Source organism: Lacerta agilis, chromosome 17, assembly GCF_009819535.1.
Source record: "Lacerta agilis isolate rLacAgi1 chromosome 17, rLacAgi1.pri, whole genome shotgun sequence".
In the NCBI taxonomy this organism is placed as follows: domain Eukaryota; kingdom Metazoa; phylum Chordata; class Lepidosauria; order Squamata; family Lacertidae; genus Lacerta; species Lacerta agilis.
Window position 1 is genome coordinate 5,895,474 of NC_046328.1, and position 27,476 is coordinate 5,922,949.

Genomic DNA, 27,476 nt, shown 5'->3' on the forward strand with positions numbered 1-27,476 from the left:
AGTTAACTCTTTATTAGCAGAAACAGGATCTGCATAGGAGTGTCAGGCCTAATGAGCACAACAACTCTTCTTTGGTAGGTCTTGCCCAGGGGGCAGCAAACTTTTTCCTTAGGGTCCACTGTCCCTCAGACCTTGTGGAGGGCCAGACTATATATATATATATATATATATATATATATATATATATATATATATATATATATATATATATATATATAATGAATTCCTATGCACACTACGAGAGGGGACAAGTAGTCCTCCTCCCCACCCAAGCCCCAGCCGCCTTCTCGGTTTGTCACCTGCCTCATTCGCCAAAGAACTGGCAGTGGTGGCGTGAAATGGGCTTCCTCCCTGCCTAGAGAAAGAAGGTGCTGCGCTTGCCTTCCCAGGGGCTGCTGCTGCTGCTTCTCGTGAAGCGAGTAGTAGGCAGAGTGAGCTCACCCGCTCCGCTCTCTGGCCCACAGGAGCACCAGGGTGGCGGTGGGAGGAAGAAGCCGAGCGGCGGCGGCTCTGCCAATCAAACACCATGCCTCGTTTATCTTAGCGCGGCACAGGGACATCTCTGCCAGTCAAATGCCACTGAGGTAAACCAGGCGCAGCGTTTGATTGGCAGAGCCGCCACCGCTCGGCCTCTTCCTCCCGTCGCCATCGCCAGGAGTCTCAGCTTCTCGGCAGGTTCTGGCTTTGCAGCGCGGGGTGGATTTAGGACCCACGTGGGCTTGATCCAACCCAGGGGCCTTAGTTTGCCAACCCCTGGTCTTGCCCCTATGAGGCAGTGGCAGAGTTTGAAGGTCCCCACTTTCCCACAGCTGTCTTAATTCTCCTCCTTTCCTGGGTTTCCCCCAAGCAATCTGATACTACCTGCCAGCCTTTGCTCCTCCCACTTCATGCCTCTCCTGGTCCTGGGAGACCAGGGGGAGGGGAGGTTGTTGGAGCAGGACGGGGAGACAACCTGATTCCTCTCAGCCTCTTGGCCTGCTTTCTGTCCTGCTTCTGCTTCTGGACTTCTCTATGCCACAGACTCTTCCTGCTCACTAAACCCTGTTACCTCTTCAGCTTCTGACACCTCCTCCTCCCAGTCTTCTCTCTCTCCTCCCTCTGCCCACTCATCCCTGTCCCACCACCAGTCCCCTGGCTATGGGCCTTCTCCCCTTGGCAGTTCCCCACCTGGTTCCTCCCACCACTCCTCTGTCTCCAATCATTCCATGTCCCTTGGAGGCTGCTGCAGAGAACGCCCCCCCCCACCCCAAAAAAGGGACTTCTGAGCTTGGTGGAACAACCACAGGGTCTTCTTCCATCAGCCTTAGCACCCAAGAGGGTCTATAGGAAAGGAGGTGTTTTTCGGGTATTTGGGGCCTAAGTCATTTGGGCCTTTAAACACTAATGAAAGCACCTTGACTTATGCTTGAAAAGAAAAAGTTTCTAAATTCGGGGGGGGGGGGGAGAGAAAAAAGTGGGGTAGGGGGGGAAAGAAGCACAAACCTCCAGTTTCTTTCAACACTTTCCTCTAATCAGCCTTCCAAAGGCCAAAGGGTCTCGAGGGTTCCTTACCCGAGAAGCCTGGAAATAAAATCTGGATCATCGTTGACAGGCCAGATCCCCTTGTGCTAAGAAAGGAAGAGCAAAGCATTAATGCATGGAGTGGGAGGGGGTGATGGAGAAAATCCGTACACAGAGTCCGAAACAGAACTTCCCCCATTCCATAAGGAAAATAATTACATTCCTCTTGGATCATGCCATAGTGCAATTTCTGGCCATGCTCCTGATTCCCAATCAAGCTGTGTCGGTCCAAAAGTGGTCCAGGTGCAAAAACAACATTTCCTTGCCTGCTCGCTCTCAAAGATTCATCAACAACCCTGACGCCTTTCAGCAGATCTTATCCATTGCTGGATTGTCTCTCCAATCTGTTGCTGGGTTGAATGGGGCTGCAAAACCAGAGGGAGGGAGATAATTTCTGCCTAGCCTTATTAAAAACAAACATAAATAAATCGCCACCAGCTTCACACTCACCTGCTAGTAAAGGCTCAAAAATATAGGCACTATATTAGTATCACACAATATTTCAGAATTTACTGGGGGTGGGGAGGAGGTGACTAAGACGTTCTGTTTTGGCTAGATTTATTCGTTCATTTCTAAGATTGTTATAGGGAACAATTTGGATCTGTCCCACTTCCTTTTCTTTAGGGATCACCCTCCCTGAGGTAGGAAATTCATAATGGGCGAAGCCGCCCGTTTCTCAGTACTTCTCATTACTATTTTGTGTTCTTTTTTGGTAGAGGATTATTTTGTCCGTCTTTCCCTTGGACAATACTCTTGGCCCTGACAGTGAAGTAGCACCATCTGCTTAGGAAGGAAAGAGAAGATAGCTGTTGAAGAACGGTGCTATTTTAATTAGGAAAAACAACCTCAACCCTACCTGAGATGGTCAACAGGAGGAATGACCATCTGTCAAAACCTTGTTTTCATTAACCAGGGCAGAAATACTGCTCCGGAAAATGAAAGTGAAGCCTCAGACAGTGCTTGGACCCCACTGATTAAAAATAAATAAATTCAGGACCATCTTGTTCGGCCAACACTACTCCGCTGGGTGGATTTGAGCTACGAGGACGTCCAACCTTTTATCAAGAGGGTTTCGTGGGCTCATAAGAAGAGCTCTGCTGTGGGTTAGATCAAAAGCCCATCTAAGCCACTTCTCATGGTGGCCACCTCTCTTCTAAAAAAACAAGAAAAACAAATTGTGGGTCAGGTGCAAGTGGATCAGAAAAGCATATTCATGGAAGCATAAATGTCAGCCAGGCAAAGAGATAGGTCTCTTTATGGTCGAGTCAGATCCGATCAGGAAGAACCTTCTTTGATAAATGGGGTGTAGCCAAGCTGAGACCTGAGAGCGACCTATCTGCCTCCAGACTGTGTTTAAAGTGACTCACCACACGAGATGCTGCTCCACAGATTCAAGGGGTTCCTGGTGCAAATTCTGATGCAAATGCACACTCAGAGGGAAAGAGGTTCCCCAAAGACTCCATCCTGCTTCTGTTGCATACCCTCAACTTCCTCGTTTGCAGTGCTATATTTCTAGGAAAAGAGGTGGCAGTACTCACTATTAACGCCTCCTTCTTTCTCTTAGAATGGCAATGGCACCTGCCTGAGAGGTGCCAGAACTCACCTGAGAAGTGCTGAAACGGAGATCTGGCAAGTTCCTCCTGAAAAAAAAAAGCCCTGCTTGTTTTATGCATATCCTTTGTCACTCCCAAGTGTCTGGGCTGAAATTACCACTCACCCCATTCCCAGTTTTATGCTCCCCACTGGAAGACTGAAAATTTGTTGGTGTCCTGGCCCTCCCCGTCCAGTGAAGAACCCAGACTCACAAATCTGGTTCTGCGAGAGGCTTTGATGTTCAGATCAGTGCATTAGGTGAGTGTCAGGTTACAGAAATCAACAGCAAGCGCAAGAGAAGTTAAATGCATGCCGCTAAGCGTGAGATAAAGCATTAATCCAACAAGCGCCACGTGTGAAGAGCCTTCTTCCTTGTGAAGAGCGGGGCAGGCCCAGCTATTTGTGCAGCAAGCGACCGGAGCCAGTCTGGTGTAGTGGTTAAGAGCGGTAGACTCGTAATCTGGGGAACCGAGTTCGTGTCTCCACTCCTCCACATGCAGCTGCTGGGTGACCTTGGGCTAGTCACACTTCTCTGAAGTCTCTCAGCCCCACTCACTTCACAGAGTGTTTGTTGTGGGGGAGGAAGGGAAAGGAGAATGTTAGCCGCTTTGAGACTCCTTCGGGTAGTGATAAAGCGGGATATCAAATCCAAATTCTTCTTCTTCTTCTTCTTCTTCTTCTTCTTCTTCTTCTTCTTCTCCTCCTCACCACTGTGCAATCCAACGGAGACACCAGTCCCAGTAGGTTGGCTAGGTGAGGTTTGCTCACTCCATCAGACATCTCTTGGGGCTCTAGAACAGACACGCCAGCCCGCCCAACCCACTGGGAACCTAAAGGAATTTTTTGCCTGGTTGCTCAGAAAGGGATCTGGCCCTCAGACTGAAAATAATCCCTAGTACTGCCTTAACTTCTCCCTTTGCTGAAAAGAACTCAGGCTCAGATGATGGCAGTTAGAACTGTCAGTGGATCAAACTTCATAGAATCACCCTTCTCCCTTCCTAATAGTCATAGAAATCATGGAATTGTAGAGTTACAAGTGGGTAGCTGTCTGCCATAGTCGAAACAAAATAAAAAATGCACACGAAAGCTCATACCAAGAACAAACTCAGTTGGTCTCTAAGGTGCTACTGGAAAGAATTTTTTATTATGGAATTGTAGAGCCTGCAATGCCATTTGTGGCTGTTCTGGCGGCCTCAGCATAGGCAGTGAAAAAATGCTTGAGCAAAGTCCCTCTGCTTACTGGCAAACAGGTTCCATTGAAGTCAGTGGGGCTCACTTCTGAGTAGATAAGTTTAGCACCACACTGTTAGCCAATTAGTCATTGAAACAGAGCCGTCCTCCCCACTAATGTGTTTGTGTGCGAGTGTGCAGGCAAGCTCAAGTAATCCACTTTTTCTGCTTTCTACCCCCCCACCCCAAGAAAACCCCCAAACTTGTCATACTTTCCTTCCGGGCCGATTACACCATGGGGAAATCACGTCCCCCCACGATAATGACAGTAATTAAAAGCACATTCTCTCCTAAGTGCCAGTGAATCGGTATGGATTGAACAACCTGGAGAGTGGATTTCTTTCTGTTGTCTGACACCGCAGTAATTTGTACAAGATGAGCCATTAAGCGCTCAAAGGCACCGCATGTTTTTTCAGGATTTCTGAGGCTGGCGGCGGTAATTAAAATTTCAGGTCGGGGGGGGGGTGTTCGCTTGACAAGTGCACAAGCGGGCTCCATGCGCTTCCCCAGAGATATCGAGGATTTACCTCATGCCATTCTATGCACCGGTGGTTGTTGGAAATTTCTGTCCCTCGTGAAGATTAACCTCTGGCAGATCCGCCAGTGCTCTCGAGCCCAAATAAACCCAGATGATGTATTCATAATCACAAAAGAAGACCCCTGCTGGATCAGGCCAGTGGCCCATCAGTTCCAGAATCCTGTTGTCACAGCAGCCAACCAGATTCCCCAACAGGAAGCCTGTAAGCAGAACCCTGCTCCACAATCCTCTGCAAATTTCCATCTCTACCTAACTAACCCCAAGCCTTTTCTCCACTGTATCGTTCACTAGGCAATGGATTTTTTTTAATAGGAATTTATTGGTATTTTAACAAAATACAAAAAATACATACAAAATACAAAATACAAAGCAAAAAACTAATACGATACAATTCATCAAAAACTAAACCAACAAAATACAAACTTCACGTGCAAACATCTATTTAACTATTCTATTCTTATTTATAATCTTACTTAGGGGACTTCCTCACGCCCTCTCTTCTGTGTTCATTTCAAGTATACTGTAGTAACTTTATAACCTCTTTAACTCTTCTTTCACGACTTCCGGCGGCGACGCCATTGCGGGTGGTCGTGGGCTGCTTCGGCTGCAAAGCACCCAGTCCATCCCGGGGGTTAGGAGCCCTGCTACCGCAAAGCGGGGCTCCGGTTGGGGTGCGGGAAGAGCGTCCCGCACCCTGGGCTCCCCGGCTGTGCCCGTTGTGGCTCCGAACCCTTCCCCCGCTCCCCCTGTAAAGGGGGAGTGGGGGTGAAGGGACGACGGAGCCGGGCTATAGGGGACATGCCCCAACCGGGATGTAAATGCGGCGACAAAGCCTGTGATGAGCGTCTAAGTTCTACCTGTCTTTAACGAGCTGATAAGAACCCAGTGGCTGTGAGTATTTGATTGACTCTTTGTATTCTTGGAACGACCTGGGGGAAAGAAGAAAGGCAGCCCGCCTCCCTCCCTTCGGGAGTTGAAAGAAATTAACCGTTTAAGTGACTGCTGCTACAACAATCGATAGAAAGTATCTGGAATTTGAAAACTGAGACTCCTGAGATTTCCCTTCGGGGGTTAACTGGGGAAAAAATATCTCCATTTGAAGTTTTGGTCTTTATACTCCGGCTTCGGAGAAATGGCGACGACTTGGACGGTTGTGGGAAAAAATTGAAACAAAGGAAGGAAGGGACAGGAAGAGACAGGAACTGAAATCTGACACTCACCCTCCCTTTTAAAATGCTGGACTTTGTCTTTGCACTGTTATTGAACTCTGGTTTAAAGGATGAGGAAATGCTCACTGTCTTGAAGCTGGAACTGCTTAATCGGAAACTGCAAGTTTTGAGTGGAATTATAAATAAAAAGGACTCACTTTCCACAGAGGAGGCTTTTCAAAAGTTTTATACAATGGAATCAAACCTTGGCAAAGAGCTAGGAGGGGTGCTTGAAGGATGGTTCGAAATGGCTGGGCAACTCCGGGAAAAGGAACCGATTTCTGGGGGTGGCAGCCCTGGAACGGGAAAATTTACAATATCCAGACTCCGAGGTGGCAGCTCGGGGGCAAGGGACATGGAATTAAGATTTCTACAAGAAGAAGAAGTATGGCACAAAGGTACGGAGGAGCCCAGAAAGGAAGTGATGAACACCCTGAAGCTCGATGCCAGGTTTGTTGTGAATGCCTGGATCTGTGGACACTCAGAAGAAGATAATTGGAGATCCGGTTCTGGTGAAAGACAGAAAAAGACAATGGACAGAGGGGGAGTGGGTTGAAGTATTAAATGTATAATCCAAATGGTCTGTCATGGTATCCGAAATCGGAGTGTGAAGTCTGTTAATTATAAGTTTATTTTAAATAAGTAAGGAGATATTGATTCTTAAGTCAAAAGCAGCATGATAAAGGATAGAAGAAGTAAGTTTAGTTATAAGAATATATGGTTAAGATTTAGGTTATAATAAAAAGATCAAGATAATTGTGTTATTTTTAAGTAAAGTCAATTTTTTTTTATAGAGAAAAGTTGTTAAGGAAATAGTATACTGATTTAAAACCGAAGGTGAAAAGGCGGGGGAAGTCAAACGTCAAGATTCAGAAGTAGAAATATTTTTTTTTGTAAGATATACAAATAAGAAGAAGAATCCTGACATTATGTGTATTTGTATTTGTTTTTGTATTTGTAGGTGTGGGGTTGGGTTTGTGTTATATTATGAAAATGCTAATAAATTCTGTTTAAAAAAAAACAAAAACTCTTCTTTCACTAGGCAATGGATTTAAATGTTCCGGTGATGGCAAGGAATATCCCAGGGAATGCTGCAGTAATCGCGCACAAGATGACTGGGCTGCTATACTCAAACCCCCAGGTAAAAAAAAGAAGAAGTAATGACCCAATGCACACTTGCGTTGAGAGCCGGTGTTGTTGTGTAACCATTGGAGTGTTGGACTAGGACCTGGGAGACCAGAGTTCAAATCCCCACTCAGCCATGAAGCTCCCTGGGTGACCTTGGGCCTGTCACTCACTCTCAGCCTGACCTACCTCACAGGACTGTTGTTAGGATAAAATGGGGGGAACTACATGTGCCACCTTGAACTCCTTTCAGGATAATTGGGATATAAATGCAATCATTAATAATAATAATAATAATAATAATAATAATAATAATAATAATAATAATGCTGGAATTTAAACCTACATAGGTTAGGGTTACGGTATTCAGTGGTGAAGGATATGGTCACTGTTGATATCAAATGATACGTAATTCATGTTGCGCCCCCCCAAAAAAAATTTGTATTACGTTTCCTTTGCACAGAAGTGAATGGTGTGAAATAATGTGATAATTACATAAGAATTACCTATCTTCATTGTGACTAGCACTGTTCTGCTGTAATTCGGTTTCCAACAAAAACCGTTTATTCACCTCACTTTCTGTATTATTTTTATGTAATTTATTTCGTAAAGTTCCACCACAACAGACAGCAAGCCAAAATGACATATTTTCGTCAGAAACCGAACTGTAGCAGAACGGAAGTGCTGCTGTATGTGAGAAACATGGCTCAGACTGGAAATGGACACCTCCTTACCTCCCTGCCTTTAGGGGAAGAGAGTTCCACATCCTCAAATCGGTTTCCCACAATGCCGCTGAGCAATTCTACGCCAGACGCTCCAGGGTATTTGGGGAAACCTCAGGTGGCTGGCAGCTTTGAAAACCTGGCCGCTGCCAGCGAATAAACCTGTGGCCAGGGAAACAGATTTGTGGGGAGGAGGCCAATGCAGTACCAATCCCAGCAAGGGCAAGGTTGGTTTATTGCCAGTGGGGTCCTGCCAGGCACCTGAGTACTAGCAGCTACTTAAGAATAGTGATGGGAGAGATGGAAGTATCCAGGGGAGACCTTGGACAATACCTTTTCGCTTGAAAGGGACCTGAAGGGTGGATCACATTTTAAGGAATGGGGAAGGGCTGTGGTTCCAAAGCAGAGCATCTTATTTGCCCGCAGAAGGCCCCAGGTTCACCCCCCACCATCTCCAGGTAGGACGTTGCAAGATCCCCTTTCTGAAATCCTAGAGAGCCCCTAGTGGTCAGTGCAGACAGTACTGAGCTGCATGGACCGATGATTATGATATATTAAATTTGTTTGTCACTCTATCTTGTCCAAGGAAACCCACAGCAACCAACCAATCAACAAACGAGCAACCACACAGAGATACATTAAAACCAAAGGGAAACTGAAATGCATTAAAAACAACCCACTCAATTCTAAAAGACCACAGAGATTTAAAGGCCAAAGGCCTGGTTTTAGAGTACATTTTTTGCCTGTCACCGAAAGATATATAAGTATGGCGGCAGGTGAACCTCCCTGGGGAGTTGTTGTTGTTTAGTCGTTTAGTCATGTCCGACTCTTCGTGACCTCATGGACCAGAGCACGCCAGGCACTCCTGTCTTCCACTGCCACCCGCAGTTTGGTCAGACTCATGTTGGTAGCTTCGAGAACACTGTCCAACCATCTCATCCTCTGTCGTCCCCTTCTCCTTGTGCCCTCCATCTTTCTCAACATCAGGGTCTTTTCCAGGGAGTCTTCTCTTCTCATGAGGTGGCCATAAGTATTGGAGCCTCAGCTTCAGGATCTGTCCTTCCAATGAGCACTCAGGGCTGATTTCCTTCATAATGGATAGGTTTGATCTTCTTGCAGTCCATGGGACTCTCAAGAGTCTCCTCCAGCACCATAATTCAAAAGCATCAATTCTTTGGCAACCAGCCTTCTTTATGGTCCAGCTCTCACTTCCATACATCACTACTGGGAAAACCATAGCATTCCACAAATGGGGAGCCACCACAGAACAGGCCTGTTCTTGTGTTGCCACCCTCCAGACCTCTTGTGTGCCTACACAAGGAAGACACTCTGTGCCACCAAGGCCACTCAAGCATGGATTCAGAAGCACCCCCAAGCTATGTATCTGCTCCTTCACAGGGCGTGCTATCACATCAAGAGTGGGCAACATCCCATCCATCCAATCTAGGGAACCGCTCACTAACAGTGCCTCAGTCTTATGTGGATAGAGCTTCTGTTGGCTCTCATCCACTCTGCTACCACGGCAAGACAACGGTCCAAGGGGGCCAATATTTAAGGCAGCTTCCTATGTTCTGATATTCCACAACCCCCATCCGGTTAGCGTTTAGTATTCTAAAGGCAACTGGCACCCAGGTAGCAGCAAAACCCAACTATCACTTTGATTTTAAGTCCCCAGCATGTCTTCTTCGCGCGCAACCTATGTTTTTGAAGCTTCACCCTATATCCCAATTAACTGGTGGTCTTAATTAGGCTTGGAAAGGAGGGGTGTGTGTGTGAGTATTAATCCTGTTGATTCTGTAAATTAAATTTTGGCCTCCAAAAATCCGCTACGTGCAATAATATCATGCTCCTTAAAGAAAGAAAAACCCAACGCCAACGGATTAAATAAAACTGCAGAGTGTAAAATGCATTTTTGTTCAGGGTGCCTATGATTAATGCATACTATTAAGTCAAGTCTGAGGAAGGTAGATTCTCTGTTTTCATTAGACTTTGGCAGTCACTCTTCCCTTACCCCTGACCCTCCTCCCACCCACCCTCTTCCGATAAAACGATTGTGCCTAACATTTTTCTCCCTGGAGAGTTCATTGTTCCCCGCGGTCTTCACAAATGAATCTCTTTGTTAACAAATGCAATTGGTTTTTTTCCGGGAAAAAGGTACTTGTATCAACGTGGAACTCACCTCCCCACCCCTGGTGTGCGTTGGAGAGACAGAACTGCTTGATCTCAGGCAGAGGTTCCTTTATTGCCCATAGATCTTGAGTCTGCAAGTTCGGCTAGTCCTTTGTGGCCTCCGTACAGGGATACTAGTTCCTGAACGTTAAACAACTTTGGATACTGGCCTCACACCTCCTTCATATACGCACGCCCCAAATGTGGGGAGAGACTGGATCCAGCTGGTGGGCCAGATCCGGATCTCCCCCACCCTCCCCAGGCTCATTGTGGGGGGTGGCACTGGTGGAGAGATGGCATTGTGCAATTGATAGGCACAACAGCATCCTCCCTGACCGCCAGCCCTGCCTTTTTATTTGAGGAAGAAGGATTCCACGCTGAAAGGGTTTCAGACCAACCCTTGACCTTCGCTGGAAAGGAGAACTCGCCAAAGTTTGAAAAGCAAGTTCTGTTTCAAGGGTAGCAAACCTCAGGTCCTTGGGCCATATGTGGCCCTCCATGCTCTCTGTCTGGCTCTCAGGATTCTCCCCAGGCCACGTCCCTCACCTGCCTGCACTGCACCTTCTTGACTGCTTTTGCCTCCCTGGAAAGTGTTTTTTTATTCATTAGCATGTATGTGTGTTTCATTTTTTTTTCTGCACAAAAGCACACGGAAGCAAAGATTACATGAATATATGTGTTCTGAAAACTCTTATTCTTGCAGAACATATCCTATTATGATTTCATTCTTTGCATAGCTGTCAACCTTTTCCTTTTCTTGCGAGGAATCCTATTCGGAATAAGGGAATTTCCCTTTTAAAAAAGGAAAAAGTTGGCAGCTATGATTCTTTGTAAGTATCCCATACATTTTAATCATCAGTGCTATTCTTTCTGCATTTGCTACTTTTCATCTCACCTGCGAAGAAATGCTAAAGCTATTGTATGTGATAATTCTGCTCCATATATGTCATAAAAGGAGACCCTAATCTTTCAGCTTTTGCCTCCTTCCCTCATTCTAACATATTCAGTTAATTTTGCAATCTCTGAGTCGTATTCTGCTTCCATTCTCTTTTTACTGTTGGCATCTTAGAAGAAAATGTTCTTGAACTTGTGATAATGCCTCTTCCTGGCTTGGATGGAGGACAGAGAAGTGTGTTTATAGAAACATTGGACCAACCTTCCCCAACCTGGTGCCCTTCAGATGTTTTAGGCACAACCCACAATCAGCACAATCAGGCTGTCGGAAGAAAAACATCTCGAGGGAGCCAGGTTGGGCTCAGGCTTCTACATGGCTGGAATTGAGCCAGCTTCAAAGTGGTAAGAGCCCCGCTTCTGTCTCTGTTCCGTGGCAGAAAGCCCTTCCCCCTAACCTGCCCTCTTCCATAGACCAGAGGCAGAACATCTGCTTTTCATGCAGGAGGTCCCAGGTTAGGTCCGTGGCATCTTCAGGTAGGTCTGGAGATGCCACTGCCTCAAATCCTGGAGAACCACTTGCCAGTCCATGTAGACAATACTGTGCTTGATGGTCTGACTCTCTGTAAGGCAGCTGTTCCTGTTCCCTTGCAACATGGCAAGTTTATAGAGTGTAATCTCAAAGCTCAGAGAACAAGCGGTGGTATCGCTATGAATAGGACCCCAAATGGCAATTTTTAGGCCGTTTTTTAACGCCCCAATTCTAATCTATATACCGTATTTTCCGGCGTATAAGACGACTGGGCGTATAAGACGACCCCCCAACTTTTCCAGTTAAAATATAGAGTTTGAGATATACTCGACCGCAGATTCTCCACCCAGCGTATAAGACGACCCCCGACTTTTGAGAAGATTTTCCTGGATTAAAAAGTAGTCTTATACGCCAGAACATACAGTATTTTAAATGCTGCTGTATACGTATATATATGTGTATGGTTTTTGTAGTGCAAATTTTAATGTATTGTTTTTGTATTATTGATTTAGTAAGTTGGTCTGTGACCGTAAAAATAAATTCATTCGTTCATTCAGAGTGTAATCTCCTCCGGGCACAGGCCTATTATCTTGTCCTTTTGGATATTGGCAGTGGGGTAGTAACAACAGCTATTTCTCACCTTTTCAGGAGTTTGTCCAGCTGTCTAAAAGCCTGATCGGCGACCCACTTTTGCACAAAGAGATTGTAATGAAGGCAAAGGAGTACGTCACGAAGCACCACTCATGGGAACATGAAAGGAATGCGTATCAGAACCTTGCGCTGATGCTCGAGTGACGCACTTTGCGTCAAGATACAGGAACCCAGCATGGATGGATCAAACCAGCCAAGCCAACCAAGATTTTTGTGATTAATGACACTTACTGATTCCCCACCCCACCCCCCTGTATCACCTGCTCTCTGTGGTACCAGCTGAAATGTAGAATACAGTGGACACTAGAATGATTGCCGGGGGGGGGTGGTTCCGCGAGAGGACAATATTCACAGATTCGGATAATCAGTGATGTATCAATACGATACGTTTTCTTGGAATTATATGCATGCACACCTATGCGTAACGCATTCAGATGCAAACACATGCACATTAAGATGCCGTTGGATCGTGGAAATCATTCTCAGTCTGACTTATGGGCCTAGTTCCAGAGAAAGCAAGTTATGCAGTATGAGGAGGTCGAGTTAATTGCGATTGTTTCATGCCCTGTTAATTTCCATGGGACTTCAGTGGCCGTGGTTCTTTTACTGACCACACCCTTACTTAATCAGTTAATCCATTGATTAGAAATAGCATGTGTGTAAAAAACACTTGTTTTAAAGGGGGGGGCAGAACTTTCCTCCCAGTGCTAATAACAGCAGGGGAGGAGTTAAACTCCACTTCTGCAGCCTCAATAATTATGACTCTTCTCTCCACAATCCACGGTTTCTATTTTCTTTTCTATGTGCCCTTAAACTGGGCCATAACAAACACTTAAAAGGGGTGTCTCTCTTGGGTGTAACTGAACAGATGCCGTACAGCAAAGACATTCGGCTGTTTTTACTTTGCTCCTGCCAAGACCTTCCACTAACCATGTTGGCTGGGGCAAGGGTGTCACTCTGACATGTCCACCGGGAGCTGGGGGGGGGGGAATCATATTTATATTGATTGATGTCCACATCTTGAGTTGCAGTCTATTTCTTCAAGTTGATGTTTACACCAACTTCACATTTACTTGAAACTGGTAGCTACCTCAGAATATAATAATTGCAATCCTGCATTTCTGCGGAGCCTCATAAATCTCCTTCGCATTTGGCCGCGAGAAGCTCAGGCTCCGTAGAAGGGAAGTTGCGAGTGATTTGTATTCAGTACTTTGTGCAAATCCAGCTGCTTTCGTTTTATTATTTTTGTCCTCTGAATCGCACAGTCGTTGGCACCATTAAGCACATTGTAATAGGACTCTGCATTTGCAAAAGAGAATTAAAGGAGGGCTGTTAAGCCTACAGATCTCGAAAGCGATTGTGATTCATTTCCCAGTGGTAGAACTAATGCCTTTGTCTCTCCCTCCACTTCGCCATCACCAACCCCACCCCCAAAAAAATCTAGCTATGAGATGTATGTGTGTGTGTGTGTGTGTACTGTTTTATGAAGCTTTAAGTACATCCTTTTAGGGAAACTATACTTGAAGACCCTGTTTTGGAAAGAGTCAAGCACAACGAGTTATACCTTGTGATTAGTAAAACGTGGCTGGCGAAGGGGGACATGACTGTGCACAGTGATTTCTGCAAAATATGCGTTTTCATGGGCATCAAGGGACTTCATCGTATCATGCAGGGTGGATTTGATTTAAATCAAATCGATTTAAATCACTAGTCAGTAAGACTTGATTTAAAACTTTTTTTTTTACAGAAAGACTCATTCTTGCTAGTATAATCTTAATGTTTACAATCAGATGAAGGTTTCGTTTTTGGAATAATAAATTTTCAGAGTAGTTTTTACAGTTATATCAAAAATTACTGATTTGGTTATACTATTAGAAATACATAGACAGATAATTATGGAATTATTGTGAGGTTTAATAAGTTAACTATTTATATTTGGACAACTTTTCTGCTGTACTTCATTGGAAGGAGAAAAATAATCATTAGTAACAATTTAAACAATTTATTTAATTAAAACAATAACATTATAGCATATGTATCCATGTTTGTTAACTGATGTGGTTAAACGATTTGAAAACAAAAAACAAAACGCAGACTGAGTTTTAGCACACATGAAAAAACTTAAAACAAATCCTTATTTCCTGATAAATAGCCTTTGGACTATAATGTAACTTAAATAGAAAACTATCTTTATAAAGATTTATCCTCCAAAAGCATTTTATTTTAAAAATCTGATTTAAAATTTTTAAAAAACCGATTTTTAAAAAATTATTATTTTTAAAAGTAATTTCCACCCTGGTATCATGGCATCTGCACATAGCACCACCCGTGTCCCTAGCATGGTGTAAATTTTATATCTGTATTCCACAGTCTTTCCAATGCTTCCATATCTGTATTATAACCAATATCTAATGCCCAATGTACCATTGAAGATTTTACTTGCTCATCCTTTCTCTCCCATTCCAATGATATCTAATACATTTTAGACAGCACTTTGATATGGCATTCCAACAAATCTCTCTCCAATTGTGATATTTGTTCTATTTTAGATGCTCCTTGAAGACACGATTCTTTCAGTAAGACTTTCCGCAACCAATGCAAGATGGTGCCTGGTTCCTTGCCCTGATTGCTGGCCTGTGTCAGTTGGCTCCATGTCACAACCAGGTTGTTAGACCAGGGCACCATTTAAATTTCCCAGAATGCCACTAATCACTCTGGGGCATCATGGGAAATGAAAATCTCAAAAGTTAGGCCAAGGAAGGCATTTGTTCTCCCAATTCGTATCTCTACTGAAATTGATTTTGTGTGTGCGCGCGCGTGCATGCATGCGTGTGTGTCATAGCTGTCAACTTTCGGATTTCAAAATAAGGGATCAGCAGCCTCACTTATGATAGTCACGTGGCAGTGGTGGGCGGAGCCAGAAGCAAAAGTGGGTGGAGCCAATGTGAAAATATGCCGAGGCTCCACTCTGCGCGCAGCAGACCACGGCCACAAGGACCGGAGCGGAGAAGACGCCGAAGATCCTGCCTCGTTCCAAGCCCCGCATCCCTCCACTCCGGACTCGCTTCCTGCCGCAGCAGCAGCAGCTGCCGCCGCAGCCGCATGCGGTTCCGGCTGCCCAAGAGCCGCCGAGGAAGAGGCAGAGCCGGCGACAGTCCCCCCGCCTGCCTCTCTCTCTCTCTCTCCTCCGACACTCCCCCCGCCCACCCCTCCCGCCCAGCGCAGGAGGCTGAGGTGAAGCTCCTGAGGAGAGCGAGCGAGCGAGAGGCAGCTGAGGAGAACTGCTTCCCCAGCACCCACAGGAGGAAGAGGGAGAAGAAGAAAATACCGGCAGCGGCAGCGCCGCTCCTGCCTCAGCCGAGTCCCATGGAGTGCGTGGAGCCTGCGCGCAAAGAAAGAAGCAGGACGGAGCGAGGCTGCGAGTCCCTCCCCTCGGCGCTTACAAGTCCTCCTCCTCCTTTCCCCTCCTCTGGCTGCTGCCTGTCTGCAGATAGTCTGGCTCTTAGTGACAGCAGGCAAAGAACGGGGGAGACGGGGAAGGAAGGGAATATACGGGTTTTTGATTAACCCGGGATTGCAGCGGGAAACACATTTAAAAACGGGGGAATCCCGGCAAATACGTGATACATGACAGCTATGGTGTGTGTGTGTGTGTGTAATTGTTGCTTTTCATTGTTTTACATGTACCTGTACAGTAATCATGTGCGGATTTTGTTTCTGTTTCGAAATTATTTTTAGAGATAAAGTTGTTTTAACTGCTTTGATCTATGTAGTTCTTCTATATATGTTTTCCTCGCACCATAAATTGCTCCAAGACGCTTCGCAGGAAGCAATTCATAAGTGAAAATAATAATAATAATAATTTCCCAGGAAAGCTAAGCAGAAACCAGAGTTAATTACGAGGCTAGCAGAGTGGGTCGAGATTGCCTCTCACAAGTGTGAACAGACAGCGAGCCATACAGAATTACCCAGAATTCCCCGCAACACTCAGGGCCTCTTGAATGAACAATGCCAATGTTGGAAAGGTTCCCCGGGGACAGGGAGTTTGAAAGCCACTGATTTACAGAGTTGATTATCGTCTTCTAACTACTGACAATCGCAGAAGCTTAATAACAAGAAAAAAGAGCTTGTCTCCTTAAGACTGGGCAATAACTACCTTTTTTTTTTTCTTGTGGCGGCTCATTGTTAATTTGGGATCGCTGAGCCATCCATTAAGACTTTAAATCACTCCGGTCAATTTTGGATTGGAAGTGGCTTCCCTGAGGAGCGGTGCTTAATCCGCCAAGCCATCCAGACAGTCGCTTGCGCACACACAAAACTCAGTATCTAACAAGTCAAGCTCTGGCAGGTATCTGGCACTCTGGATCAATCGACAAGCACTCTGGGTCCGAAGGTGATGAAAAAGGAGGATGCTAATTGCGAGGAGTTTAAATTGCGGCTTAATTTATGGCAGGGATGGCATGAGTTTGAAGGGGGATTGTGAGCATTTCTTTGCCATAGGGCCTGCCCTGCAAACCCCCATGGGCTTTGTTTTTTTTTGCAGGGGAGGGCAGGAAGGCCTTGGGCCCGGCTCTCAAGGTTTCCATTTCCCACAATGCCCCAGAGTGACCTTCCACCAGACGCATTCTGGGAAATCAAAAGGGTGGCTAGGTTCAGCAATAGAGCTTTTGCTGTCAGTGCAGAACTATCTGAGGAGGCGCTCCTGATCACTGGTGGGGGGCGGGGGGAGCGTACCGCCCCCGGCAGCGCGGTCCCGGTGGGGTGCCATCGCGGCTGCCCCCCGCTCATGCTGGGCGCCACGCCCCCGCAGGCGGTGCATCACGCCCCCAGGACATGCACCACGCCCCCACGGGTGGCGCACCACGCACCTGGGACACGCGCCAGCCACACCCTCGTCTGCTCTCCGCCCCCCCGGTGCCAGAACATGAAGCTCCGCCACTGCTCCTGGTGTCAGCAGCGGGGAACCTGTGTGATCATCCAGCTGTTACTGGCCAAGAGCTTCTATCACCCCTCACCCCAGGACATGTTGGCCAGGTCTGATCGAAGTTCAAATCCAGCAATGTCTGGAAGACATTGTGTTGGCAAGGGAGAGAAATTTGGCTTGGTTTGCATTTGAATGTGGACATGCATGATTCACACTTCCTGAAACAATCTTGTTCCAATGAGCACTTCCAAGGGGGAGTGGGGGGCTGGCCTAGAAAGTTGCTTTGTGAGTGAGCTGGAGGCTGAAGGGGAGATGTTGGGACAGCCGGCAGGGACAGATGCATGCCTCTCTCTGTGCTTGAGCCAGAGCTGTGACAGATTGGGGCATTAATGCTGTGACTCCATCCTGTTCTCACGTTGTATATATTTGTAAATAAATTCATATATCTTAAAAGGCACTGTTGTCTCCGCTGACCTTCCTTCCATGGAAACTGAGCCCTGGGTAAGTGTACAACCCCACTAGCATGCGGCCCTCGAAAGGAACGCAGCTCTCAGTCTGAAAAAGCTTCCCCACCCTCGGTGTCACTGAAATTTATTCTAAATGATTAGGATTATGTATGCTTTCCAAGGGGCAGGTGGGCTTGTCCACCTGGGAATCTAGCCCATCTGGGAGAAGGAAAACTCAGGTCCTAAAACTCTGCTGCCTTGCAGGATATCATCAGGAGAAGAAAAGGCTAAGGCAGGAGTAGGCAACCTAAGGCCCGGGGGCCGGATGCGGCCCAATCACCTTCTCAATCCACCTCGCAGACGGTCTGGGAATCAGCATGTTTTTACATGAGTAGAATGTGTGCTTTTATTTAAAACGCATCTCTGGGTTATTTGTGAGGCATAGGAATTCGTTCATTTTTTCCCCTTCCAATATATAGTCCAGTCTGAGGGATGGTGGACCACCCCCCCTGCTGAAAAAGTTTCTGACCCCTGGGCTAAAGAGTAAGCCCTACACGGATCCAGAGTGGAGTCCCTAAGATGGTTGGAGGGTTGGAGGGCACCTTCTACGCCTCCTTCCACCAATTCCTGCAGCCAAGTTGGTGCCAAACCTATTGCTCTGCTTTCCTTTGGGCCACATCAGCGAGGCTGAGTGGGGAAGTATAGTTTTCTGGGTAGCCCAGGACCTCCATCCACACTGCCCAGACTTGCACCCTAAGCAGGTCACTTCAGTGCTGCTAATGCAACAGTTTGACTTCACCCCTAGAGGCACACTCCATTGTCTCTTGAGACTGACCGATGCCAACCATGTACTTTTTCTGACACCAAACCTTTTACTTTTACATGGTCTCTCCCTCCCTCCCTCCCTCCCTCCCTCCCTCCCTCCCTCTCTCTCTCTCTCTCACACACACACACACCATCAACTCTTGCCCGTTTTCATTTGTCTGTGGGTACATCAGCACACATATTCTTCAACAAAAGTCCGGCAATAATTCTAACCTCGCTTGATAGAGGTCACCTCTTTCATTAGTCTGATTCCATCACATTTCATCAGCAGCCACAACCAAAGGGGGCGGAGGGAGAGTCGCTGGCCTCGTATGACTTCAAAAGCTAATAATGAAAAGTTTTTGTGGCAGGGGTCAGCAAGAAGGCAAGCGCAAACCGAGCCCTGCTGATGGGGTAGCAAATGGGCAGGGGGCTTAGAAGTCTCATGTGCCCAGGCGCCTGCTCCCTGTAGCCTGAATAAGTGGTGCAATTGGAGCGGTTGCTGAAACAGAACAGCTTGGCAGGATTTCTCAACATCTGCATCAATGAGTTGTGGTCAAAGGTGTGTTGGTCCACATGCCCAAACACTGGAAGGCCTTAAGAACATCAAACGAGCCCCTCTGGTCCAGACCAGGCTAAAGGCCCATCCAGCCCAGCAGCCTTTTCTTCACAGTGACCAGCCAGATGTCTCCAAACAGCCTTCAAGCCGGGCATGAAGACGAAAGCCACACAGGGACTCCTGCTGTGGGCTTCCAATAGGTGCCTGGTTGCCCACTATGACAACAGGATGCTGGGCTAACTGCCCCACTGGCCTGATCCAGAAATACTTTTCTTATGTGAAAAGTGGCATACTGTCTCATAGCATCATGACCCACCTCTCTGGCCCGTGAAATTTAAGCAGGAATTTTTGGAACATTTCTTTCTAGTCATGAGGTCTAGAAACTTGCTTTTCCAAATGAAAACAGAGAGGCTTCTTGAAAACTCTGGTTATAATGCCATATCCCGTATTTCTGCAACATCACATGACAATAGGCAGCATCTCTTCCCTGGAAGAAGGCATTCTACAGACATCCTGGTGCATTTTGATTCATTTCTTTTCTTTAAAAAAAATGCCATAAATTTTGATTAGGAAACGAGCCTATTGTCGGAGCCCGCTTTCCCCTGCCTCTGCCGTGCTTAAAACATATTCCGTTTGCTGCAAAAACATTGTTCCAGGTTGCTTGCCAGTCCACTAGCTCCCATCCTCCTGACTATATTTAGCAAGGCCAAAAGTCCCCCACGGCGTTGTAATTATCCCAATCAGATACGTCAAGAGACTGTACAGCTTGAGAACATTTTGCTTCGTTTGACACATGCAAATCAAATCCATTTGGCCTGGATATTTTCACTTGGGCGGGGGGGGGCATGGGAGGGGAAGAGAGAAAAACAGCAAAGGTATGCTATGTTCAGGTAGCAAATTTGGGAATCCCACCAAATGAGTGATGGAGATTTGTGCAATAGCTCTCCAGCCGAATTGGGGCGGGGGGGGGGGTCCTCTCTTTTTCTGTCATTTTCTCTTTTTCAAATGTTCAATAAGTCCTATTGCTTCAGCCATCTATTTTATTTCATTTTATTGTGAGACCCACTTCTTCTGAATTCCCCCCCCCCCTGTTCTTTTCAGTTTAGAGAAAAGGCAAGCAAGAGGTGAAATTATTTATTTATTTATTTATTTATTTATTTATTTATTTATTTATTTATTTATACCCCACCCATCTGGCTGGGCCTCCCCAGCTACTCTGGGCGGCTTCAAACACAATATTAAAATACAATAATTCATCAGATATTAAAAGCATCCCTAAACAGGGCTGCCTTAAGATATCTTCTAAAAGTCTGGTAGTTGTTGTTCTCTTTGACATCTGGTCGGAGGGCATTCCACAGGGCGGGTGCCACTACCGAGAAGGCCCTCTGCCTGGTTCCCTGTAGCTTGGCTTCTCGTAATGAGGGAACCGCCAGAAGGCCCTCGCCAGGGGCGGAGCAAGGGGGAGCGGGGGGCGGTCCACCCCTGGTACCACCCTGGGGTGGGTGACACTCTGGGGGCGGGCCCCACCCCCGCGATCGACACCGGCGGCGTGGCAACTTTTAAAAGGCTGCAACGCGCGAACAGCAGCACAGCGCCTGTGCTGTTGTTCGCCCGCTGCAGCCTTAAAACTCGGCGTGGCGCGGCCCGGCGCTGGTTGGAAGGGACGCCGGCCGATCGCACCCACCATCTTGGGTGGACTGCGCATGTCCACACATGCGCAGTCCACCCAGGAGGCTGTGCATGCGTCGTGACATCAGGGCGCACGCACTAGGGAACGGCGCACCGCCCCCTGGAGGGGGTGACTTCAAGTTTGCTGCCCCGGACTCACTATGCCGCTGGCCCTCGGCGCTGGACCTCAGTGTCCGGGCTGAACGATGGTGGAGACGCTCCTTCAGGTATACTGGACCGAGGCCGTTTAGGGTTTTAAAGGTCAGCACCAACACTTTGAATTGTGCTCGGAAACGTACTGGGAGCCAATGTAGATCTTTCAAGAAGTTTATAAAATTATAGTGGATAGAGGAATCCCCTCCCCTTCTCATAACACTGGAACTCAGGGACATCTGACGAACCAGAAGATTTAGGGCAGATGAAATACATTACTTCTTCACGCAGCGCACAGTGAGACTATGGAATTGTATTGTTGTGACCCACCCTTGGACACGGCAGGGAGGAAAGCTTGTAAAGTATTTAAGAACATAAAAAGCTGCCTTAATCTGAGTCAGACCATGGGTCCATCTAGCTTAGTTCTGTCAACACTGACTGGCAGCAGCTCTCCAGGGTTTCAGACGAGGAACAATTCCCAGCCCAACCTGCAGATGCTGGGGATTGAACCGTGCAAAGCAGATGTTCTACCATAAATGAATCCAAATAGATCAGGTATAAACCCTGACATACCAGGAGCAGGTCTTTAAGAGAGGTTTTCATCTTGCAGAGGACGCTGTTGCACCCTTAAATCTTTCATGAGTCTCCAAAGGAAGGCATTTAAGGAAGGGACGGCTCATCTGTGGCCCTCCCAGATGTTTCTGACTGAGGAATATACAGCTGCAAATAAAACATTTTAAATGTGTTGTAAAGTGCAATATGCCAATGCGACACTAGAGGGCGAAAGTGAGCTATGACAAATTCATTGTATTTTTGAAGACTTTTTAAAAAGCATTTTCACAGCATTTTTTTTATGTGTGTGTAGATTCCACCTGAGTCAGCAGCAAAAAAAGCTATTGCTATTCTAGGCTACATCAACAGAAGTCTAGGGTCCAGATCAATGGGAAGTAATAGTACCACTCTATTCTGCCTTGGTCAGACCACACCTGGAATGCTGTGCCCAGTTTTGGGCATCACAATTTAGGAAGGATGTTGCCAAGCTAGAATGTATGCAGAGGAAGGCAACCGTTGAGTAGGGGTATCTGATCCTGCATGGTGCTGTGCACTCCCATGACCTTGTAAAAAATATTGTTAAGGGGTTAAAAAGCCTTCAGCTCCACTGATATGGGGTTGCATCTGTGGGTGGACAGCACAGGGTTCCACAGATGAGAGCCACAGGGTAGGCTGGGGGTTGGAGCATGCGCAACACACAGCTCAATTTCTCAAATAAATTAAACCAGGAAGATCCCCGAAGGCTCAGTCCTGCCTGCAAAATCTGCTTTGCAAAGGGATAGCTTCCCGCACAATTTTACACACACTAGTTTTTAAAGCAGGGATGGGAGAAATCTGTTGATTTGGGTTTCCCTCGGCTTTGCATTTTTCCAGCCGAATAAATTGTGGGGTGGAGGGGAGGAGACACCACTTTGCTACCGCTCGTTCATTGAAATTGCTTCAGCTCAATCGCCGTGAGATATATCTTTATCAAGTGAGTGGTGCTGGCAGACCCTCCAAGTGTCCCTGTTTTCCCCAAGCCAAGGAGATAAGTAACTATACAACCTTTAGAAGACATCTGAAGGCATGTACAGGGAAGTTTTAAAACTTTTTATTATGCTTTTATATATATGTTGGAAGCCTCCCAGAGTGGCTGGGGCAACTAAGTCAGATGGGCTGGGTAATAATAATAATAATAATAATAATAATAATAATAGAATTTGTTGTTTAGTCGTTTAGTCATGTCCGTACCCCATGGACCAGAGCACACCAGGCACTCCTGTCTTCCACTGCCTCCTGCAGTTTGGTCAGACTCATGTTGGTAAATTCAAGAACACCATCCAACCATCTCATCCTCTGTCATCCCTTTCTCTTTGTGCCCTCCATCTTTCCCAACATCAGGGTCTTTTCCAGGGAGTCTTCTCTTCTCATGAGGTGGCCAAAGTATTGGAGCCTCAGCTTCAGGATCAGTCCTTCCAGTGAGCACTCAGGGCTGATTTCCTTCAGAATGGATAGGTTTGATCTTCTTGCAGTCCATGGGACTCTCAAGAGTCTCCTCCAGTCCCTATTTTCATCAGAGAAATTTGGGAGGGTATGGTGTCGCAAAACCACCTCCCATCATCCCTGATTGCAAGCCATGCTGGATGGAGCCAATGGGAGCTGGAGTGCCGCAACTTCAGTGGAGAGTGGCAATTTCTATGTTTTAGAGTAAATGCTGCTAGTTTGCAGGAGGGAGGGAGGGAAGAAGGAGCACCCGCCTTCCCCAGGCATGGATGCTAAACAGTTCAGACCCCACTCCCAGCCTAAGTCGCAACGAAAGCCTGACCTTCGACAATAGCAACAACACGGCATGTGGCATTAGAGTTGAAATCTCAGAAAGTGAAGCCTCTTCAGCAAATTGCTTCGCTGAAACCATAAGGAAATTAAGGTTGCGGGTGAGCACGTTCCAGCCAGAAAACATATATAGAATTATTCAAAACGTATCATTTTGTTGCCTCAGCACGCCTCAGATCAAAAAATGATGGGGTTTGCTTTTCTGTGTTTTTTTATCTTTTTTTTTAAAGAAAAAACCTTTCTTCCTATTCTGGATGACACAAAAGAAAGGTTAATTGAGTCTTCAGAAGTAGATAAACTGCTTAACACCTAAATATGCCAATATGAATATATCCAACTTTTGGGCGGCCCTTGGACAAGACATCCACAGTGGGAGCCCTCACTCAGTACATCTACCACATTGCCATTGTTGCCAGTTGCTGCCATTCCTCTGCCTTAACACCTCTTCCGCCTTCCTGGCTCTCCCTGCCTCCCTTCAGTGATCCTGTTTGCTTGCTCATTCCCTCTGGACCAGAACAAGAAACAGGGAAAGAAGCAGGATGCAATGGTGAAGATGAGGTCCCGGCCCACTGGGGTCCCTTCAGCCCCCACAATTAGCACCTGAGGGGGCCAGGCCTCCCCAAAGTTGATGGGCATTGCCATCCAAATGTGTGCATGTGTCCCCCCCCCCAATATTTTATTCAAGTTGGCACCCGTGGCGGGTAGTTTGGAACAATGGTGCAATCCGGGTCATATAGCAATACCGCAAAGCATGTCAAAAGGTTTGCCAGTTGCTGAAGCCAACATTTCCTTTTTTTTTATCAGTTTCTTTATTGTTTTGCATCTTAAAAACAGACAAACAACAACAAAAACACAACACACAAAAAAACAAAACCAAAAAATAAATAAATACACTTTTGTCATATTATATGGTTTGCAGAATTACTTAAACTCCGCCGAGTTTTAGACTTCCCTCCACCCCTACATTAGTTTTCCAAGATACCTCATTCATTCGCCTTTCTTTAATTTTATCTGATTTAATCCGTCAAAATATTTCTTCTAACTTTTCCTTTTTCCCTTCTGCTGTTTTGCAAGAGTTTTCGTCACACCTGTAAGTGAATTACACATTTCTATTGTCTTTTAAATATTCTAGGAATTTACACCAATCCACATCTATCTGCTGATCTCTCTGATTTCTTATTCTACTTGTTAATTTAGCCATTTCTAAATATTCCAATAGCTTCCTTCTCCACTCTTCTACCTTTGGTAAGTTTGATGTTTTCCAATTCTGGGCTAGCAGGATTCTTGCTGCAGTGGTTGCGTATAGAAAAAATCTTTGATCTCTCTTTTTAATTTCATTTCCCACCATCCCCAGCAAGAAAGCTTCTGGTCTTTTTGGAAATGTATATTGGAGTATTTTTTTTAACTCATTATATATGATCTCCCAAAATGTTTTAACTTTGAAGCCAACATTTCCAGCAAACATTTGTTGGAGGCATGGTCTTCTTGGGGGTCCACTGGTGGAGCCACTCTTCTGTGTCTGATGTCAAGCATCTAGAGATTTAAAACATTGTGATGTGTGGCATTAGTTGCTGAGCACCTAGAAAGGTAAGGACTAGTATTATTTATGCTCTAAGGCTGAACTACAGTTGCAGTGTGACTTCTGCCAGTGTGGTGTAGTGGTTAAGAGCGGTAGTCTTGGAATCTGGTGAACCGGGTTCACATCTCCGCTCCTCCACATGCAGCTGCTGGGTGACCTTGGGCTAGTCACACTTCTCTGAAGTCTCTCAGCCCCACTCACCTCACAGAGTGTTTGTTGTGGGGGAGGAAGGGAAAGGAGAATGTTAGCCGCTTTGAGACTCCTTCGGGTAGTGATAAAGCGGGATATCAAATCCAAATTCTTCTTCTCTTCTTCTGCAGCAGAGCTCTGACATGTGCCTTCAGACTATCCCTGGGTTCTGCTACGATGACCTGTTGCCCCAAGTATCTGTATTTATTTATTTATTAAGTTTCCAGTCTTCTCACAGGGGCCTAGGCATGCATTGCTGTCCTGCAGGCTCCACAGACAGTAAACAAACTGCTAATGGCAGTCCTCGCTTGACCCTGTCCAAACACCGCTCTCTGACCAAGGAAGTGTGATTAACAGCTCGAAATAGCCTGGCAGGAGATGTGACCCCGTGGACTTGTGCTCTGATGCGCTCCGAGAACATACATTTGCATCACAGCCGGGCCCTGAATGGCTGTTACTTCGCCCTTCCGCTTTCCCTCCCCCTCCTGTGAGCTCTGTCCACTCTCTGCTCCCTCCTCCAGAGGCAGGCCGACCCTCACAGTGACAGCTGTGACGCCGCTCTGCCACCTAGCGCAACAACACAAAATAGAGGGGGGAAGGAAGACAAGATGTATGTCATGTGCCAAGATGCCAAAAAAGTTCAGGAGCAGTGGGGCGCCGGATGCAGGTTTAGCTTCCTAAGGTTTAATATTTTTAAACCACGTTCATGAAATTGTGCGAAGCGCCTGCTGAAATCTCAGAAGCCGATGAGGGGATAAGGTCGGCAGTGAGTGAGGCTTTCCACCTCGTATAGATCCTTTCCCCTCCCACTGTCCGCCAAACACAGAATCAATAACTTGCAAAATAAATGATTTAGAGCAAGAGGAATGGTGTGGATTTGCTCAATTTATACCTTGCTCTCTAATTCTGACGTTCCTGTACGGGTGCTTAAGTAGCCGTGGTAGCTCTGTGCAGACCTACACACATGACACACACGAGGCAAGGGCAGCAGCACTTGCAGGAGCTTCTGCAAAGTTTGTGGAAGCACAAACACACACACACACACACAGAGAGAGAGAGAGAGAGAGAGAGAGAGAGAGAGAGAGAGAGAGAAACAACTTAGGGATGGAGTCTAATGGGGGAAAACCTTGCAAAACAGCCCAACAGCTTGGCTGTTTTGTTTTGAAGACAGATTTCCCATTCCTAGCCAACATAGAACAAGATCTTTCCATGCCAGAAACGTACCTTAACAAAATCTCTCCTGGATTCTCCTGGGGTAAGGAGTTCTGCAAAGTGGACATCATAACCAAGAAAACCACACAAATAAGGACATACAAGAACATGTAAATGTCTTTCTTTACAAGGGACCCTGCCCAACTAGACTTTCCAGGAGTTTGGAAAAAGGTTTGCCAGTTGCTGAAGCCAACATTTCCAGCAAACATTTGTTGGAGACATGGTCTTCTTGGGGGTCCACTGGTGGAGCCACTCTTCTGTGTCTGATGTCAAGCATCTAGAGATTTAAGACATTGTGATGTGCGGCATTAGTTGCCGAGCACCTAGAAAGGTAAGGACTAGTATTATTTATACTGTGCATGAATTCTAAATCTCAAGCCGAAACAGGGTGCTTTGGAGGAATTCGGAGTTTCTCTGAGGCTATGATCTCTCGGATCCTAGTTCGAGCACTCTAACCACTGCAGCATGCTCGCTCTTGCCTGGCTGGAGGACAAAGAGGTGGAAAAGTAAGACTTTGCATTCATTGCTCTGCCCACTTTTGCATTACGTCCCACCCACCACTGCATGTGAGCCCCCAAGGGATATCCCAGAAGGGAATGTGACCCTTGGGCTGAAATTGAATTAAGGAGACAGCTCAGTCGGTAGAGCTTGAGACTCTTAATCTCACCATTGTGGGTTTGAGTCTCACAAATGGGGCAAACTAGATGCCCCTCCAGGTCCCTTCCAACTACACAACCCAACTCCAACTTCTTTCTGCATGCACACAAAATGAGCTACTTCTCTTCTTAAATTGCCACCTGGTCTAACAATTAAATTACTGTGGATATTTAAACCTTGCCATTGACTGATAGGTTTGAAAACTGCCGGTTTCTGTTGCCTGCCTCCCTCTCCCTCTCCCTCCCTCTGCCCCCCCCCCCAATTGCAGAAGGTGGGAAGCCACCCACGATCTATAAATCAAATAAAGCCCTCGCCTTGCCTCCCTTTCAAGAGGAAAGTCAACCTGGTTGTTTATGACGGTTATTACATTATCTGCAGCAGTCAGGCGGGCGGCGGCAAGGGGGGGAAGCGGGGGGGGGGGGACGTTCCAAAAGGAATTTAATGAAGTGGTTCCAAATATTGTATCAAAATAAATGAAGTGAATAATGAAAGCGCCCGTCCCAGGTCCCTCTGACGACAAATAACCATTGTGCGAGCTCTCAGAGATGGGAGAGATGGATGGGCAAATTTGAAGGCGCCACTGTGGCACATTGTAGAATGGGGAACAATAGGCAGCGTTGAATGACGATGTATTTCAGACCAGCCTTTCTTCAAGTCTGGGCCGGAAAGTGGAGGAGAAGGAGGAGGAGATGGTGGTTGGGA

At 46.5% G+C, this 27,476-nt stretch overlaps 1 protein-coding gene across 2 annotated transcripts in view; it reads left to right on the top strand.

Annotated features, from left to right (window-relative positions):
- The window catches only part of GLT1D1 (glycosyltransferase 1 domain containing 1), a 58,924-nt gene extending 46,444 nt beyond the window's left edge, over positions 1 to 12,480 (top strand). Inside the window, exons 11-13 of one of the 2 annotated variants that reach the window (XM_033135795.1) lie at positions 7,172 to 7,270; positions 10,849 to 10,869; positions 10,969 to 11,131. In XM_033135795.1, coding sequence (XP_032991686.1) covers positions 7,172 to 7,270; positions 10,849 to 10,869; positions 10,969 to 11,097 — 249 coding nt within the window. In that variant the 3' untranslated portion in view covers positions 11,098 to 11,131. Of the gene's footprint in view, positions 1 to 7,171; positions 7,271 to 10,848; positions 10,870 to 10,968; positions 11,132 to 12,216 lie in introns of those variants that run through there. The other variant, XM_033135796.1, reaches the window with a different exon arrangement.
- The last annotated feature ends 14,996 nt before the right edge of the window (positions 12,481 to 27,476 follow it).